Source organism: Eurytemora carolleeae, unplaced genomic scaffold, assembly GCF_000591075.1.
Source record: "Eurytemora carolleeae unplaced genomic scaffold, Eaff_2.0 scaffold1793, whole genome shotgun sequence".
NCBI lineage: Eukaryota > Metazoa > Arthropoda > Copepoda > Calanoida > Temoridae > Eurytemora > Eurytemora carolleeae.
In genome coordinates, this window is record NW_019397682.1 from 13,282 (window position 1) to 32,070 (window position 18,789).

Here is an 18,789-nt window from a genome sequence, read left to right on the forward strand (position 1 = left end):
GTAAGACTGTACGGTTGTAGTTCATGGCTGACGAAGAACAAAAAGGGAAAAATGTTGCAGACTTCAGACCGCCTGCCTTCCCCCCCCCCACTCTGACAACAGAACTTGAAAGTATATTAACTTTCAACGAAAAATTCCCAATTTTAACTTAATAATCTTTGATATAAGCGATACCGATACCTTATTGAATTTCATTTCAGATTAATATAATTAAATTTCACATGGACAATTATTCTTTAAAAAAATACAACAAAATGTCACAAGTTCAATACTGAAACGTTTCTATTGGTTTAATTATATAAATAAACATTACTTCTCAATTTCAGTTACTAACCATGACTTATCAATTAAGAACTCATTCTCTTCAATAAAATTCTTGACATGCAACCCATTTCTTGCTTGAATGAAAAAACAATAAAGCAGCTGTGCTTGAAATCGAGAGTCATTTTAATGTTTGCTTTAGTAGGATCAATATTTTAGTAGTTGCTGAGGCCATTCATTTCAATATTATAGTGGTCGACCACACGACGTCCCCCATTCGTGGTCGTATGATACATAATTCTAGGATAAAAAGTTTTCGCGAGATATTTAGCGACCTAACTTTCGTCCCAAAAGTACGTAACATGACGACCACAGATGATACATTATTAGGGAGAGAACGGTCTCGGGTCAGTTTCTAAGGAGTCTTAGTTTGCAACTAAATTCAGAAAACGCATTTTTACCTTTATAGCGCGCAATTTGAAATACAAAAACAAAATGGAAGATTGGTATGTATTTATTAAATGCATTGGTGTCGTTACAGATATTAAGTAACAGCATTCAACTTCCAATCCCAACACCAGCTAAGGTCCAGCCGGCGATATTTATGCAGCGGGGCACTCAACTGATCCGTCATTGATGCTGTCAATAACGTCATGAGGATCGTTACCGTCCACGGTGCAACCAACAGACTGAGCGGTTCCAAGGATCTCCTTCACAACTCCGGAGAATTCCCTGGGAAATAATGTTTATTATTATTTATCTTTAATAATTTAAATATTCCTTAAAGGGAGGCAATGTATGGTGGTTGAACTCAGATTGCAGTATTGTTAAGATTTTTTTTAAGGATTTATTTGAGACATGATAAAACGTTTTAATGATTTATAATTACCGAGTTTGAGCGCACATTAGACTTTCAATATCGTCAATTTGAAAGGGTCCGTTTTGAGGAGCGGTTTTTATAAACTATTAAATGACGACGAAAAATAAAGTAAAAATTCTAATAATATGTTTAGAAACATATTTCTCAATAGAAATTTATCAATAAATCAGTGTTAGAATCAATTGTTTCATTTCTCATTATATTGAAATTCTTATTTTCTATGAATCAAATTCTTCAGATGTTGTCTTTCAATAAAAACTCCAGAAAATCTATGTGAGTAATGAGGTTATCATTTTCTCAACCTGTTCCCTAACAACTGATTAGTGAACTGTAGAAATTTTGTAACATTTTTTTGGTCGTTTTTAAACATTTTTAAAACAAAGATTCCCAAAACGTACCTACCAAAATTAATAATGTTTAACATCGACCTTGCACTCAGGGTGAGTATTATAAATCTTTCGAACGTTTTGCATGTCTCAAATAAATCCTAAAAAATTTCTCGACAATACTGTTCTCAGTTCAACCACCATTCATTGCCGGTAAGTCCCTTCAATTAAAGTTGTCCAACTAATTTTTTTAACTGAAAGAAAGGCAAGAGAACACGATGTTTTTCTTTTTTAAGATAGTCGATTTTAAGTATGGAAAACCATAAATTTGTGCGGAGAAGTACAACTATTTTAATTATAGATAATAATGCTAAAATCCATCCTAAACTAGTTAAAAGTTAATTTTTTTAAAAATAAAAATTCATGATTAGCTCATATATCATAAAAACCATTTTATAAACCCAAAAGTTGTGACCCTAGATTTAGCCCTGGAACATTAATTATTAAATATAAAAAAGGGATAAATGAGCGAAGTTCAGCGGTTTGAAACGCATCTTCCGATGTCCATATCACTGGTTTGGGAAAAATATAACTACTTGAGAACTCTTAATTTTATGAATTGATTCTTTCTGATATGAAAATTTTCTTTTTCCTTATTGTTACAAGCAAGGAGAATTGAATACAAGGAGGGGGCGATAAGGTTTCCGTACACTTTGCTGTGACGTTTTTGGACTGCTGAAGAACTAGTTTTTGCGTAACAATAACAAAGATTGTAAAAAATAACAGAAAAGATGAACAGACATCTGGCGCATCTCTGGTGTTAGATGAAGATTCACCGTATACTAACTTATGTTTGTTTACATTAGATCGGTTGCCTTTTGTTATTGTTGTTAAGCAAATACTAGTTCTTCTGCAGTCCAAAAACGTCACAGCAAAGTGTACGGAAACCCTATTTCCCCCTCCTTCTATTCAATTCTCCTTGATTACAAGGAACTAATCAATTTAAATATAATTTTTACTAATTCACGGACTTCTGATGAAATTCCTTGCAAGGAAACATTAATTTAGATTCAAAATTTGAAAAATTAACGTTTGTAGATGTAGAGTACATAACACAAATTATTTTTACCTGGCCATAGATCTAGGTCTCATGATACGAGCAGCGTTGTAGATGTCATCCATGGTGACATTACCGTTGTGCTTGATGTTCTTGACCTTCTTCCTGTCCCTTGGAGGCTCCTTCAGGGCCTTGATGATCAGGGCAGCAGCAGAGGGGACAACGGAAACCTGGTCAGAGGAGAATATCAAGCACAACCATGAATTTATCATTATTTACATATGTGGATCCAAGGGACAAAAATTAAACCCCAAATCTGTACTGTTGCAAAAAAAGATATTATCTAAAGTTTAATTTTATTTTTAACTGAAAAGCACAAAGTTGACATTAAGAAAAAGAGTATTTTAGGGAAATTTTATCTTTTATTAACAAATTTAAAGTGTTCAAGAAATGTGTATGGCCTGAATCCGCATCAACTAGATGGATCCTTAGCGCTAGCAAAAATGGCCATGTTTTGGTTAACCATTGCTTGAAATTAAGAACCGAGAACTTTCAGATAAATGTCATACAACATTTCTTACCGTAGCCTGTCTGTTCTGGATCTTGAGCTCAACGGTAACCTTGAGTCCTTTCCAGTCTCCGGTAGCCTTAGCGATATCGTCACCAATCTTCTTGGGAGACAAACCAAGGGGACCGACCTAGACAAATAGTTTAACCAAATACTTCTAAAGATAAGATTAAATCCATTTACCAAAATAAAGATTAAGCTAATTTCTTTAACGATTCGTCACTAAACCAAATTTACAAAAATGCAATTATTTTTAAATTAAATCTAACTAGTATATTTCAGTTTTAAGGGAACTAACTCAGCGGTAACCGCCAGAAAAGAAGAAGTCTCATAACAAAAGTTGGTAATAAACTACAGAACTATTCTGTTCTGTTAATACATGCATCTCTTATTGAACACATGGAGAAAGTTGATCATGTGGCCGCAGCGCACAGCTCCCTAAACTGCCCTAGCCGCGGCGATCGACCCCTAAGCCGGTCCTCGCCGCAGCAGTGCTCGGCCCCTTCGACTGTCCTATAGTTTTCTAACACAGACCCAAAATGTCCTTTTAGACATTTTTTGGTTCCGGCTTTTTTTAAACAAAGAAGTCCTCATAACAGTGGAAACTGCATAAAAAATGTTAATACTATGGAAAATAGGGTCTTAATATTTAATACACCCGTGGGTATATTCAATATCAGATGCTTAAAAGAAAAGTCCGTTTTAAGAGAACGTCTAAGACTTAACCTAATTTTCCCTTGACATATAAATTCAATTCCCGAGAAATAAATGGCAGCCCCGATATTATTATAGAAAAAAGTCTCGGAATCATAAAACTCGGGACTTCATTTCCTTTCCAACTAATAAGCAAAAAAGTTTAAACATACCTTGGGAGCGAGGGAAGAGGTAGCACCGACCTCTCCTCCTACAGCTCTCATGTAGACGTACTTAACCTCATTAGGATCAAACTTAGGAGGCATCTTCTAGCTGGAGTTGGTTCTAAACAACAAAACCTATATTATGTTTTGCTCCACATGCATTTAATACTAATCCTCAAATCTTGCAACCAGGAAAATTTTGAGGCAAATTAAAAAAGGATTAACCTTGTTTTAAGTTGAGGGTTGGTGGATGAGGGTATTAGTCCCACTACCACAGAGTTACAATCCTCTGAAAAATTTGACAAAATTTAATTATAAATATCTTTAATTAAAACCTGTAATCTATCTTTCGGGGATTTTACTTGAGAACCATCACCAGCTTCATGTTTGTTCAACGAATACACATCATTAAAACTAATAAAATTAGATCGTCGAATGAACGGCTTCTTGCTTCGAACAATCTTCTTGGTTTGTCCAATGTGATTTATAACACTCGCGAGATCACATTGCGACGGTAGTAAGGAATCTTCAGCGGTAAATATTCCAACTTGTGCACAACGTATTCCCGTTGTATGAGCATGAGTCTTCATTCTAGACAATTGCAATATGAACACACTAACTGGACAATAAAAACCATAGCTGAATAAACCGAAGCGAGTTCTACACCGACACGTGAAGGAAACATGAACTGCAATGTGGGATACAATGCCGCAAATGTTTTTGAGAACACGTGAGAAAACTAGGCGAAACCAATACTTGTCGTCTTTGAATTCTTGTGGTAAAGTCGTCTTAACTGAGCCCGAATTTTTTCATCCGTACTTTTTGCAAACATATGACGTCTCCACTTACTCACGTTCTGAATACGGAGGAATTAAGTACTGTCTAAATGGGATTTTCTACAACATCTAGTGTCCGACCATAAACTGCAACATCGCGCGACCCCTATAGACGAAAATAAATAGAAAGCTGTTCAATACACTGCAGAATACATTTTAAGGGATGCTTTTTATTGACGACTTTCAAAAATATTAAATTCTCATGAAACAGCATTGGATTATAATAGTTTTCGTAAAATAAAACTACAGAATATTAAACTTGTTATTTAGTTAATTTATCAAAATCGGATTAAAATTTGACTTTTTGAATTAAATTATATTATTAAAATTGTGATTATTATTTATCCCTGTGTTTATAAAGTTGTATTGTGTGCAGGTGCTGACATCTATAATAAGGTTAACTCACGGCGAAATTATGTGAGTAAACACGACGTGAGTAAGTCTGTCTGTCCGAAAATAACTTACGGGAGACATCTAGCGGAAAAACACTATAGAGTACGGAGACGTATTTAGGACGTCTTAAATACGACCGTAAATTTGAAAAAATTCCGGCTCTGGTCCCTAATACGAAATGGTAATGTTACATCGTCTATACGCAACATCCCTCTACTGAACTTCTGACATACTAACTTTCCGACCTACTGCAATATCGGACCTACGCCAGCTGTTTATTTTAGTATTATTAGAGGGTTATGTTAGGTTAAGACAATTTCTGGGCCGAGCGCTGCGGCTAGGACAGGCTAGGGGGACGAGCGCTTCGGCCACAAGTCCATATAGCAGCTGTAATACCACGTGCTAGTAGGTCAGATGAGTAGTATAGCGGATTTGGCGTAGGTCGGAAATGGAGTATGGCGGATATGTTTTGGTCGAAAAATACACCACCTATGAAATTATTTTAACGTAAGCACATAGGGAGTATGATGCAACGGGGAAGCACCCCCCCCCCCCCCCCCCNGGGGGGGGGGGGGGGGGGAGGTGTTCTTAACATGTGTCGCATGTTAATATTTGTACAAAAAATATTTTAAAAACTTTTTTTCTGAGGGTAATAAGTGGATATAAAGTCCAAAGTAAAAAGGAGTTTTTCATTATTTTTTTAACAGGAAACAAAGACAAATTATTGATATTGCATTTTTCCTGATTCCGATCTCAGAGATAAGATCTAAGAGAAACTTATGATCTCTGTCTCCTATGCACTGTATACTAAGACAGAAATGAGGAGGCTTCCACTCAATACATCTAAAAAAGAAAAAATTATATTTAGGGTAAAAATCAACAAAAGAGACATACAGAAAAGGATTTTGGAAACTAATTTCTTAAATCTGGAATTGTTTTAAGAAAAGTTGCACCCATGATTAATTCAAAAACTTTAAACGTCAATGAAATGAGTACAAGGTTTTTGTTTGCCAAGACTACAGATTTTTAACATAAATTTTAAAGGTAAAATAACGAAAATCAAAAAACTTAGTACGCCTAAGTTTAATTTGATTTTAGTTATTTTGCAGACAACCTCAGTGTATATAACAACATAAACAACATGCATTAAGATAAATACAAAGAATATGAATTAATTACCTGATACTGTAAATTAAAGTGTCTGTCAGCAAATTGGGTCTAACCGGACCTAAACAATATACCTGGGTGTGTTTTGTTTTGTGTTTCAGAGGAGGGATTTTTGTCATTTTTATATTTTAAACCCCTTTTACAGTTAGGTTTTTTATTGGGGGTAGGGAGGTGAAAATGTGGCGCTACTTAAAAAAAATAGGAATTCTTGTGTAAAAATTAAATTGAAGTTAAATCTAGTTAAATTTTCCAAATGTTTCAGTGGATTTTTTACATTTTTTATATTCTTTCATTTAATACGTTTACATTTACAAGCAGCATGGAAGTCAACAAATTCACACTCATAGGATACTTTAAAATTGAAAGATCACTAAAATTTACGACAAGATTCACTTTAAATGTTTTCTTAAATAAAAGAAGAAATTATATTTGTTACCTTTAGCAGCTAGCTCATATGCTTCCTGTGAGTCAATCAATACATTAGTTGAGGCCCAGGCCGACTTCTGATGAGATGCCTGAAAGGGAATATTTGTGATTTAAACTACAGGGTGCCCCACGAAACATGACAGTTGGTGAATAGTTTTAAATGTTTTCTTCCATAATTTGTTAAGTTGTTTGAAACCACAGAGAATAATAAAAAATTGTATGGTAGTCATATTATAGTAAAATTGAGTTCAAAGTAAAATATATTATAGTAAAAGATTTGTTAACGAAATAAATTTTAAAAGTCTTTATAATTTCCTATGAAGTATAAGTAAGAAGACGTTCAAGACTGTTAAATAACTCTACTTTGTTCATAATCAAAATAACTTAAACATTTTTAGAGCAACAATAAAGAATATTTATTACCAAATCAACCCTGTATTTTTTTGCTCATGTTGAATGGTAAAATATTAAGGCGTGTTCATGAACAAATGTAGAGCATTGACATGTTTAATTTTTGTTTGTTTGAACTTGTTTCTTAAAATTAGTGCACAGTGCAAGACAAGGGCGGTTTCAGGGGGTGGGAAGTCCATTACCCCCCCCCATAAGTAAAATTATGGGGGGGGGTGTACCCCCTGGATTTTTTCTAAGTCATTTCTAATTCAAACTATAATTGCTATTGAATAAATAATAAAATTTCTTGAAAGTGACAACATTGTAAAAATAAACATATATATATCCTCCTCCATAAAATATGTGCATTAGTCAAAACTTATCAAATTTTATCGACCACTGAGACTTTGTGATGTAAATATTGCTCAATGCTCTCATTGCTGCAAGAAAAAATAGCAAAAATAACATAGCAGGAAATAAAAATAATTCTCCCTTCATTGGAATAATATGATATGTTGATGTTGTAACGGAGTTCAAAGTACGTATTTTTAACAAAGAATCTTAGATCATGGTTGGAATCAATTAGCTCTGTATATGGGAACTCTGTTGGTTGTTTTCATAAACTAAAACTCCTTTTTTGCAAAATTCACAAACAAATGTAACAGATTCTTTAAGAATTGGTATTTGTGCTTCTATAAATAGTTAAAATGTATTTATATTTTTGTATTTTTTGTGAACATCCTGTGAACACTGTGTATTTTTACGTATCGGCTCAAGGTTAAGGCTACGCCTTAAACCTAACGTTGAAATCTTGGAAAGATGTAATCATCAGTTGTAACCAATCCTTGAGCAGCTCCGGAGTTCTAAACCAACTCTGTACCAACAAAAAGGTTCTAAAGGTTCATCTACACCTGCAGCTTCAAGCAGCTCCCTAAAGAAGCAGCCTTCTACAGTTCTGCTACAGACCCCAATCTTAAATCATGAAACCGCCCTTGACTGCAAGATGACCTGCAACAAAGTTTTATGGAAACCCTGCCCTTTTTAACCGACCCAACCTGAATATTTGAGAGAATTTGATCAATTGTCCATCGTCTGTTCTTTAAATGTGTCCAGGTAGCTTTAGCAACAGTTTTCCCATCAGTAAACCCCGTACTCGTCGCACTACCCAGTTCAGCTTGGATCTAAAACATTTGAATCTTTGGAGAGTATTAAATGATTCATGATCTTTGAAAAGTTCCGAAAATACGTTCTCTACGGTGAACAATGTTCAACGAGGGGGGGGGGGGGGGGGAAAAACCCCCCCGAATACCCTCCATTCCGCAATTTTGATATCTTCTAGATAAGAAAGGTTTCAATACCCTTGGTAAATGGTAGGTTATGGTGAAAATATTTCTCTAAAGTAATATTAAATCGACAGAAAACGTCATCAAAAAGAACATTTTTTGAGAATTTTTCTTAACATTCACGAAGAATTAACATGCAATGCAAGGAATGAAATATTTTTTTAATCCAAACAGCTAAATTGACTTTTACGGTCCTGGTGGGGTAACCAATTTAACCAATCAGCGTATTATATTAAGATGTACTCTTTAACTCTTTTGAAAAATTTTTTTTTTCTGGCGTTAATTGTGTCATGTCAATTGAACTAAACATCGATTAAATAAATGTAAGTTTTGTATTATGTTTGTTAAGACTCGTTAAAAATGATTATAGTCCCTAAAATGTGATAAAATATATTTTTTAATAGGTTCATATTAACATGATTAAATTTAAATTTGTTTAAATGCTCTAAAAACCGGCTTGTGAACAGCTGATATTAATTCAATCGGATTTTAGTTTAATCGATATGGCATTGTATCTGTAATTGTTATCAACGTAACTTTTATACAGTAGGGATATCCAAAAAAGAGGATTAAAACGAAAATCAAAAGTGTGCGTGTACATTGGATACTTAGATTAAACGATCGTGATTATGAAAATTTCAGCGCTGTCTGATTTATTTTCACTTATCAGTAGCTCGATAGAATCATAGAATTAATATCCAGTGGATAATAATATATTCCCTTATCAGTAGCTAGATATAATCATAGAATTAATATCCAGTGGATAATAATATTTTCACTTATCAGTAGCTCGATAGAATCAGAGAATTAATATCCAGTGGATAATAATTTTTTCATTTATCAGTAGCTCGATAGAATCATAGAATTAATATCCAGTGGATAATTTTTTCATTCACAATTTGTAAAATGCAAAATATGAATGCAAACAAATAAAATACACGGAATTGTCCAAAATCCTGAAAAAATAGTTTTAACAAGTGAACAATTCAGAAACAGAAAATACCTCGTATGTGACAAGTGGATTAGCATTTCTGATATTTACAGCTGTGTGTGTAGAATTATTAATACCTAAAACAAAATAATTATTTAAGGGTCACAAATTTTAAAACAATTTAATGTGAAGTTTTTGAGCAAATAAAATAGTAATTTTACTGATTCTGGGGTGTATGAAGAATTGAGTTTTAATGAATTGGGAAAAAATATGAAAAATTGGAAATCAAAAGAAACGTTTTTTTATCCTTTCAGAAATGTTACCACAAAAATTCTGTTATTCCCCCAAAAAATCATTTATATTCCCCAATTCAGGAAAACAACCCTAAAATTTATGTTAAAGAAAAATTGTCGACTTAAGTCTATTCTTTTTAAAAGATTTGTAGGTATGCATAATGCATATCTCATAGCCAACTCTCAGACTAAAATTTAAAAGGTGCTGTAGTGAATTGTTTATGGCACTGAAAAAAAATCCCAAGGTTGATCTTGAAAAAAAAACTACTATTCAGAAGAACTTATGTGTTGTAAATCTTGGGATCAAGCAAATTAGTCTCCATCTTATTCAGATTTCCGGCTAAATTTAATTCCTCTTAGATATCCCCTGCTTGTCATGTCATACCCTTCAGAGGTAACTTTAAATGAGAAATCAAGTATAATCCTTAAATTACAAGTGCCTACATTGGATATCGATATCAAACATCTAACAATAATCCAAACATAAGGTAATGATCTCAGAGAAAATAAATTTCTACTGACCTATTACACAGACTCCGGAAGCTATAGGCTGCAGGAAATTTACAGGTTTAAATTTGAAATCTTCCACATTATATGCTGGTCCTGTAGTTAAAAGTTGGCATATAGTTTTAACAATTGAAAGATAAGGATGGTTAAATTTTTGTAATTTTAGTAGGAGGATGGGGGAGGTATTGATTGTTTATTAGCTAGGTTTGAACAAGGTATGTGTTGTACTAAAAAGGTGGGGGACAAGGTTTGTGTACATTTTAATGTGACGTCTTAGAATTTCCTAGGAACTGGTTTAACCCAGGAAACATTTAAACCGACTATATGCCCAAATGGCGAAAATGTTGGCTAAATATTTCGGGACTTTTGATGTTCGACATCGGCATGTCGAAGACTAAATGTTTCCATGGAATGATGGAAGGAAAACTCAAGTGCAAAACTTTTGTATCTTAAACCTGGTTCCACCCTTTGCCTACCATCTTTGTTATTGTTTTGATAGAATTAGTTCCTAGGAATCTTAAAAAGTTACAGTCAAATGTGTGCACAACCCAATTTCCCCTACCTNCCCGTAAAATCGTAAGTACCTAAAAGCCGAAAATGACTGGAGTAATCAACCATTTCCTTCTTCTCCTCCTTTTCTTCCAATTCCTTATCTTCGGACGCGAAACAATCCTCGTCAACTAGAGAATAATAAAGTTATAGGAAAGGAAGTCTGCCAGGATTGAACAATTTAATACGATACAATTTATCCAAGATATGCTCGTAGGGTTTATTAGCAGAGGTATATATTTTGAAGAACCCCCCGTCCCCCCCCCCCCTAAACCGGAGCTAGGAGAGTGAAGAAGCCCTAAAAACCATTCTTTTCATCTAATTTAGGAAGAAGCCCCCATGAATGCAAACATTCCTTGTATACAGAAAATTTTATTTTTGAAGAGATAATGATTTGTTATTTGTATATTAGTAGTTAATATAATTTAACCAAGCTATATTTATGATTCTAATGTTAATTTTGAAACATATCTGAAGGAGCCATCCAAGGAAAATTTTGTGTTTGCAAATATTACACCAGAAATTATTCTTGAAACAGTGAGTAAACTTAAACCTAAAAACAGTTCAGGTAAGGACAATATTTCTACCAAGCTACTGAAGGAAATAATTGAAAGTATTGTCTATCCTATAGCGCNCCTTACCTTTTACCTGATTTATTATCATTCTTATGTTTAAAATGTACAATGTACATTGTTTTTATCTGCAATTCTCATTCGTTTATAGTGGGCCAACCAATTAAAACAACCTACTCTGGTTAGGCGGGTCCAAACTACATAGTAAATTGTGATTTTTTATTTGTATTATCTCGTGCTTTGTAGTTGAATAAAAATATGAAAAAATATGAAATGTATAAATATACACATAAACTTCTTCCTGCATCTTTTGAAAACATTTTTAAAAAGCTTGGAAACCTTGAAAGATCTCTTAACTATTAACTTGACATTCTCAAAATGTGCTCATTACAGTATTTACCAACAGGCTCTCGTCTTAAGATGTGGAATAACCTGCCTCTTGACTATCTAAGTATATTTAAAAATAGACCACTAAATTCTCTTTTTGAAAATTACATTACAATGTGTTATAAACCGAATTGCTCTTCATGTATTTTGCATAAGATAAAATCGCACCTTGATCTCATAATAGTTCTTCGTAAATCTATTTCATTGAAATGTTTTATTATCATTATTAAAATTAGGTGGAAAAAGTAATTAAAACAGTCAAGAGCTATTTTCCACCTATTTGCTTTATACTTTTACTGTTAATATAATCTTCAATTTGTTATTGTAAACTCGTTCTGTACACAGATACATGTATTTTATCTATAAACTTTATCTTATCTTAAAAATAGAAGGCTCGGGTTTCTATCTATAGACTAGATAAGAAAAAATTACCAAATATGTCAAGGTAAAAGGACACAGCAAGTAGAGAACTAATCTTTAATCACAAGAGCAGTCAGCAAATCAGCAACAGAAAAAAATTCTTATTCATGGTTATTTAGGATATTTTGAAACTTATTTTTTATCCATTTTAAATTGATATATATATATATATCTCACTACTCACGTTGATTGTTCCGATCGATTGATGTGAATTTTTCTTCGTAATATTCAGGTTCAGTTTCAAGCTCAGGTTCAGGTTTATGTTTTGATTCAGATAACTCTTTTCTAGAAAACAATTTTAATCTTATCATTTTATTTCAATTGAAAGAGTGTACAAGGTTGTATGGATGTTATTGTTATACAGAAATCTGTATTCTGCAGAGTGGAGATAAGAGATTTAAAAATCCAGTTATGGACTCCGAACAAAGAAATCGCATCGCCCGGCTAATTTTTTGGTGAAATATTCGACAAAATAAAAAAATACGAAAAAAAGAAGCCCAAATAAACAAGCAATGACGAAAAAGCGCAATTTTGATCTGTTCATTATGATTATTATTGTTATCAATAAATGATAACCTTGGTAGTCTGTTAAAATTAAAAAAACAACTTTATATTTTATTATTGGGTAACGCCGGGTCAGGGGCGTAGTCAGGATTTTTTTCTTTACAGGGGGGTGGGAGGCTCAGCACCCGTCGGGGCCTAAAAACCCCCTGAAATCCAAAGATTTCACTGGTCCGGGGGAGGCTGAGCCCCAGTAGCCCTCCACCCCCCCCTGAATACGCCTCTGCCGGGTATGCAATTAATTAACTTACATGGGTAAATTGACAACCATTTTGTTTTGTATGAGCTGTGACTGCGAAGAAGGAAAATATCTGCGAGATATATCCAACCCTGCTGGTGATGAAGAAGATCCTAATAAAACAAATATAAACATACACTTAGATTGTATTAAATAAACGTCTAAACGGCTGAACCTAGGAATTTCTGAATGGTCGAAATTGACAACTTTGGCCTCGAAAAATGTCTTATTTTTTGAAATTTTTAAAAACTTTACTTAGTTTTAATGAACAAAGATGAGAAAATGGCAACTTGAAAATCGACAGTTATTAAATAAAATTGTTACAAAATGCCTAAAATATAATAGAGAAAATAGAAAGATTTTTAAATGATAAGGCAACGACATTAGTACAGAAAAATTCTAATTTTGATTTCATTAAGAAGAAACAACAACTTTCAAGGAAGTCATCATAAATTTAAAAATAAAAAAAACTTAAAAAATAATGATAAATACTTTTCCAAGAAAAACACTAATGAATATTTTTATTTTATAATAAAGAAAAGTTGCTACCTAATAAATACTGAGGTTCCACTAACCGTTCCATCATGTTCAGATCTCTCACTACATTCATTTAATTAATTTCATTTAATCACTCAATTTATTTAATCTAATTAAATACTTCTTTAATAAATTCATTTTATTTGTTCAATTTATTCCACTCATTCCATTCATTATATTTATTCCATTCATTCGAATCATTCTATTCATTCGATTCATTCTATTCATCTATTCATCTTTTCATCCTATTCATTCTATTCATTCTATTCATTCTATTCATACTATTCATTCTATTCAATCCATTCATTCTATTTTCAAATTTTTTTTTGTTCTTCAATTAATTCATTTCATTTATCTAAGATAATCCATTAAATTCACTTAATCCATTTAATTCCTTAAATCCATTTAATGCCTTAAATCCATTTAATTCATTACATCCAAACAATCCGTTTTATGAAAATCATAAACAGTTATTTGTACTCGGATAATAGATATACAAAATTCGTTTAATAAAGAAGGAGGGNGATAGTTTTGACAATTTTGGAAACGTAATTCTCGCCTTTATTGCTATTAACACAATATTCAAAACAGATATTTCAGAAATCCGTCAGCTAATTATATCATTACAGTTTAAATGAATCTAACCTAAAGAATAATTAAGTCCTTTGATTAGGACTGACATGGGCATACCAGCAGGTTTATACAAACTAGACATCAGAATTCAGAACTCCTTTTACCGTCTTTTGACCTCTGATTCCCCCAGCAGTAGGACGTTTATAATGTACCTTGGGACAATTAAGTAAAATAAGGACTTGTTTTCCGCAGTTTTCGTGAAAAAAATTGCGCGTTTTTATCTCAAAAGATGATCAATTGTGTACAACTACTACTCTTTGGATGTTTTGTAGGCAAAATTGGAAAACCTAGGTACAGTTAAATTCCCTTAACTTCCCTGTAAAGTAGTTGTAAATAATTATTTCAAATTCTTAATTCATCAATTCCAAGTTTTAAAGTGGTGAAATTACAGTTTTTCTTAGAGTTAGCTATAATTAGAAATTTGAATTCCTGTATCTAAAAACTAAACTTGAGAAATTATGCGATATATTGAATAATGAAAAAGAATCTTGACAAAATCAAATCATAAAATACTGAAATTTTCAAAAACAATAAAATCGGTAAAAAATGTGTTTAAAATGTAAATTCTGGTTTCCTAACGATTCCGTGGAGTAGCCTCCAGGCCTCCGCACTGTAAACAAGTCGACACATTTTTTAATCAGAGTTTTAAAACATTTATACTATCTGAAAAAAAAATTTACTCATAGAATTTACATCAGGTACCAAAAAAAAACAATAGGGTGTGATGTCTTAATTCAGTCTAAGGTGTTCAGATTAAACCCATTGGTTCTTGATGCTTCTGGATGAGGTCGTCTTTTATCCACAGTTATACCTCAGCTTGAGCACTGCATAGTGGAGGGGTATATATTTTCCAGAGACCCCACCCAAAGGGGGTTGGGGATGATTTATGATGCTCTGGAGAAAGAGGATATCAAAAAGCAAGTTTTTTCGTCCTTTTTAACACTTTCTATCCCAAAACTCAAATATTTCCCCCTAAAAATTATCTCCAATTCAGCATATAAAGTCCTTAAAAATATATTTGAGATCCAATAATTGCAGCAAAAGGATTTTTCTACAAAAATATATACAACCCTGCATAGTTTGTGTCTGAATCAAGGTGAAAGTCGTTCTCCCCCCAGGGATCCCAAGTTATTCTCACACAGAACTCACGACCAGAATAATACATCGACTTGATAACACCGGTCTGACCTTTGTAGTAAAAGGTTCGTATACAATCCTCGAGATTTTCAGTTAAGCATGTAACTTGCGTCTTCACACGGATTCCTGTAAAATAAAAAAGATCTAGTAAAAAAATTAAAAACTCATTTTAACCAAGGTAAACCCATCTGGTCCCCTGCTATTACAAAAATTGATCGACTGATTAAAATAAATAGCAGTTTTTGGATAGTGTTTCGGACCCAGTAAATCTTGGAAATTTAAATCAAATATTAAAACAATGAGCTTCAAGAAATATATTTTTTCACTTCATTTTTCTTAAGGTTTTATTCATTAACAATAATTTAAAAGGGATTACATGATTTTAGAAGAAAATATACCCATCACCCGTCAGGTAGATAAACATTTGTCTAAAAAATGTTCAAAATTAAAACTCTAGAAAGCCTAGTTTTTACCTGGGCGTAGGTCTTCAAGTTTCTCTCCATCATAACATTGATCAGTTCCCTCGCAGTTTGTGCAGTTCTTCCTAGCTTTCTTCTCCAGCGTCTTACTTTCATCCTCTTCAGACTCATCCGTCTTAGACCAATAATTATCAGAACTATTCTCCTCTTCCTCCTCTTCCTCCTCTTCCTCCTCTTCCCCCTCTTCTTCTTCCTCTTCCTCCTCAAACTCAGGATAAACCTCTAACTTTGATTTCTTGTATTCCGGTTTCTTCTTGAAAACAAGGTTGGGAAGAATCTTAATGTTCGTCCACTTAGACACTTCACTCTTAGGACCAGAAACCTTCTACAGAAACTCTTTTTTAAGAAAATATAAAAACAAATTCAAGGAATCATTTCCGATTGCTTTCTTAATTATTAAAATCCAAAAAAAAGCTTGACTAAACGTTTTCTTGCCTAAAAAAAAATCCAAAAATGAAATAAAATATGATAATACTGATTAAAAAGAAGATGAATTCATAGTTTTAAAAAATCTTACTTTCAGAAGAGATAGGACTTCTTTTTCTGAGTTATATCTATCTTGAAGTTGAGAAATTGTTCTTCTCTTGAGAATATCCCAGATACCCTTGACCACTGATACTTTCTCATACTTCTTGAGCACACTGAACACTTCCTCGTAATCTGAGATTTTGACTTCTTTAACTCTATCCTGGATCATACTCTCTGACCCTGATATCTGATACTTCTCTCCTAGAACTAGAATCTCGAACAGAGTTGCAACACTTGTCAACCCGGATATCAGGGTTTTATCTCCGGTATAGAGAAACCTGATCAGAGTGTCGATGCTCTTTACAGATGATCCCATTATCATAATGGTTTTCAAATCTGGGTTTTTCTCGAATCTTCCTCTGAAGACAGGGGAGAGAAGAGAAAGAAAGAACTTGTGGGCTTTAACACTTCCTAAAGACAAATTAATTTCGTTATTTTTTATTGGGATCCCGTTTTAGAGAAATATTCGGATCAAGAACTCAATCGTTTTAATTATTTTCTGGTTTCGAATCATGGCAGTTTACTTTACAATTTACATTGAAATTTTTGTTCAACAACTTGAAACTAAAATTTACTGCCTTTATCTGGAAACTGGATTTACAGTGCTATCGGAAACCAAAAAATCTGTTACCAATTTGAAAGAAATTGTTAGGTCAAAATAAAGTTCTTCAAATTAAAGAAAATGTTCATGGTAAATTTTTTTTTCGATGGTAAATATGAGAGTTAGTATCTCTACGCCATATTATTTAGATTTTCCGGCAAGTTTCAGTTCTCAACAGAGGAATTGGAATGAGAAATTTTGCAAGACCTCCCCCCCCCCGCAAAGAAAAAGAAAATCCTGCTGACACAGATCAACAAAATGTTAATCATGTTACCTACAGGATCTCCCTGACCATCTTGAATATTAATGGCAACATCTGGGGGAACCTGACTGCATTCAGGCTTCAGGAGGTTCAGATAACTGAAGTCACGAAGATTCAGCATTTTGCATCCAATCTGTAACCTATTGGTTTACAACTTTGCTTTAAGTTCTGAAACACATAAAAAAGGAAATATATTTTGTGGCAGAAGAATTCTTCTATAAAAATACTCATACAAGTAAGTATGAATAATTTATAATAATAATAATAATAATAAATTGTCAACCATCATTACATAGAATTAAAGTAAGTATATATAAGTATTCCACGTTAAACTTTCAGATCGTTGTGCCATCAGAGTAAAAGGCACAACTCTAAATAAAATAATGGAATAATAATAAAAAGAAAACTAAGCAACCTGATTTTTAACAGTTTATCGAGTATATCAAATAAAAGATAGTTTTTAAATATGGGGACCTTCAACTTGCAAACTTTAAATGTTTTCACATTTACAACGATGCATCTTATTAAGGAAGAATTTTCTTCCTGCAAGGATAAAAGCTAATCGAATAAAAATAAAATATTGAAAGTGGGTGTATTATAGTGTATACTTTGCATAGCATTTTTACGAACGCTCTGAGTCTAACAACAATATGACTCTATACTCTACAGTCTTGCAGATGTGTTTTTGTCAAAAGTTATTTCTTTTACTGACAATAACTTGATCTTTTCAGTCAATGGTGTCTTGCACATTTAAATCAACCGGTTGAGGATTTTCACTTATAGCATGACATAACGTTCTTGGGTCTCTGCTGTAAAATTTGTTCCTTCTGGTTTCCTGACGATTCCTAGGAGTAGCATCCAGGCCTCCGCACTTTAAACAAGTTAGGGCATTTTTTAAAGATCTCAAATAATTTCTTAAGTCTGAAAAAAAATTACTCATAGAATTTACATCAGGTATCAAAAAAATAATAACGGGGTTAAGATCAGTCTATTAGGTTACAGGTTACACCAATTCTTTTTTGATGATTGTCAGTGATCACATCTCTTATCCACATTTGTACCTTAACTCGAGATCTACATAGTTTGTGTGGGATTCATAGTAAGCCTCATTCTCCTCCCAGGGATCCCAGGTCACCCTCACCTAAACATAATATATTCCATACACCTATTTATCAAGATACTACCCCCCCCCAGGGATCCCAGGTCACCCTCACCTAAACATAATATATTCCATACACCTATTTATCAAGATACTCCCCCCCCCCAGGGATCCCAGGTCACCCTCACCTAAACATAATATATTCCATACACCTATTTATCAAGATACTCCCCCCCCCAGGATGTTAGGTATAATTTAATAGGGTGGAAAAAATTGCAAAACAATAATTTTAAACCCAAGATAAGAACACTCCCGTGGTTCTGCCGACTACCCAGTTCCATTATTAAAATTTAAGGCATATCAGTCTAGGGGTTTCTGAGTTATGATCGGACATCCAAACAGAGATTACTACTTTAAATAAAGTCATAATCAGAAAGACCTGGAATTAAATTACAGTTAATCAAACAACTTCACATATCTCTGGTAATTTTAAACGCACAAAAAAGTCTGACCCATTTTGGAAATGGCAGGACTAGGGCTATTTCGTAATA

The 18,789-nt window shown here is 33.2% G+C and overlaps 3 protein-coding genes across 4 annotated transcripts; all 3 read right to left on the reverse strand.

The window, feature by feature from the left end:
- Positions 1–757: 757 nt before the first annotated feature.
- LOC111715475 (60S ribosomal protein L12) lies at positions 758–4,267 on the reverse strand. The gene is made up of 5 exons (XM_023490804.1): positions 4,175–4,267; positions 3,959–4,070; positions 3,106–3,222; positions 2,597–2,754; positions 758–993 (listed from the first exon to the last, which is right to left on the reverse strand). The coding sequence occupies exons 2-5, from the start codon at positions 4,049–4,051 to the stop codon at positions 864–866; spliced, it is 498 nt and encodes a 165-aa protein (XP_023346572.1). The 5' UTR covers positions 4,052–4,070; positions 4,175–4,267; the 3' UTR covers positions 758–863.
- On the reverse strand, positions 4,238–14,807 carry LOC111715473 (mitochondrial mRNA pseudouridine synthase Trub2). The gene is made up of 13 exons (XM_023490800.1): positions 14,707–14,807; positions 14,145–14,206; positions 13,512–13,562; positions 12,976–13,075; positions 12,348–12,448; positions 10,820–10,915; positions 10,251–10,331; positions 9,508–9,572; positions 8,217–8,342; positions 6,782–6,860; positions 6,358–6,406; positions 5,920–6,021; positions 4,238–4,540 (listed from the first exon to the last, which is right to left on the reverse strand). Exons 1-13 carry the CDS (start codon positions 14,760–14,762, stop codon positions 4,258–4,260), a joined length of 1,251 nt encoding a protein of 416 aa, XP_023346568.1. The 5' UTR covers positions 14,763–14,807; the 3' UTR covers positions 4,238–4,257.
- LOC111715474 (histone H3.v1) lies at positions 14,795–17,342 on the reverse strand. 2 transcript variants are annotated; one of them, XM_023490802.1, is made up of 5 exons: positions 17,152–17,342; positions 16,266–16,687; positions 15,743–16,073; positions 15,213–15,395; positions 14,795–14,965 (listed from the first exon to the last, which is right to left on the reverse strand). In XM_023490802.1, exons 1-5 carry the CDS (start codon positions 17,258–17,260, stop codon positions 14,928–14,930), a joined length of 1,083 nt encoding a protein of 360 aa, XP_023346570.1. In that variant the 5' UTR covers positions 17,261–17,342; the 3' UTR covers positions 14,795–14,927. The 2 variants fall into 2 exon arrangements, with proteins under 2 accessions (XP_023346570.1, XP_023346571.1); XM_023490803.1 differs by having other exon boundaries at positions 14,795–14,956; positions 15,203–15,395.
- Positions 17,343–18,789: the final 1,447 nt, after the last annotated feature.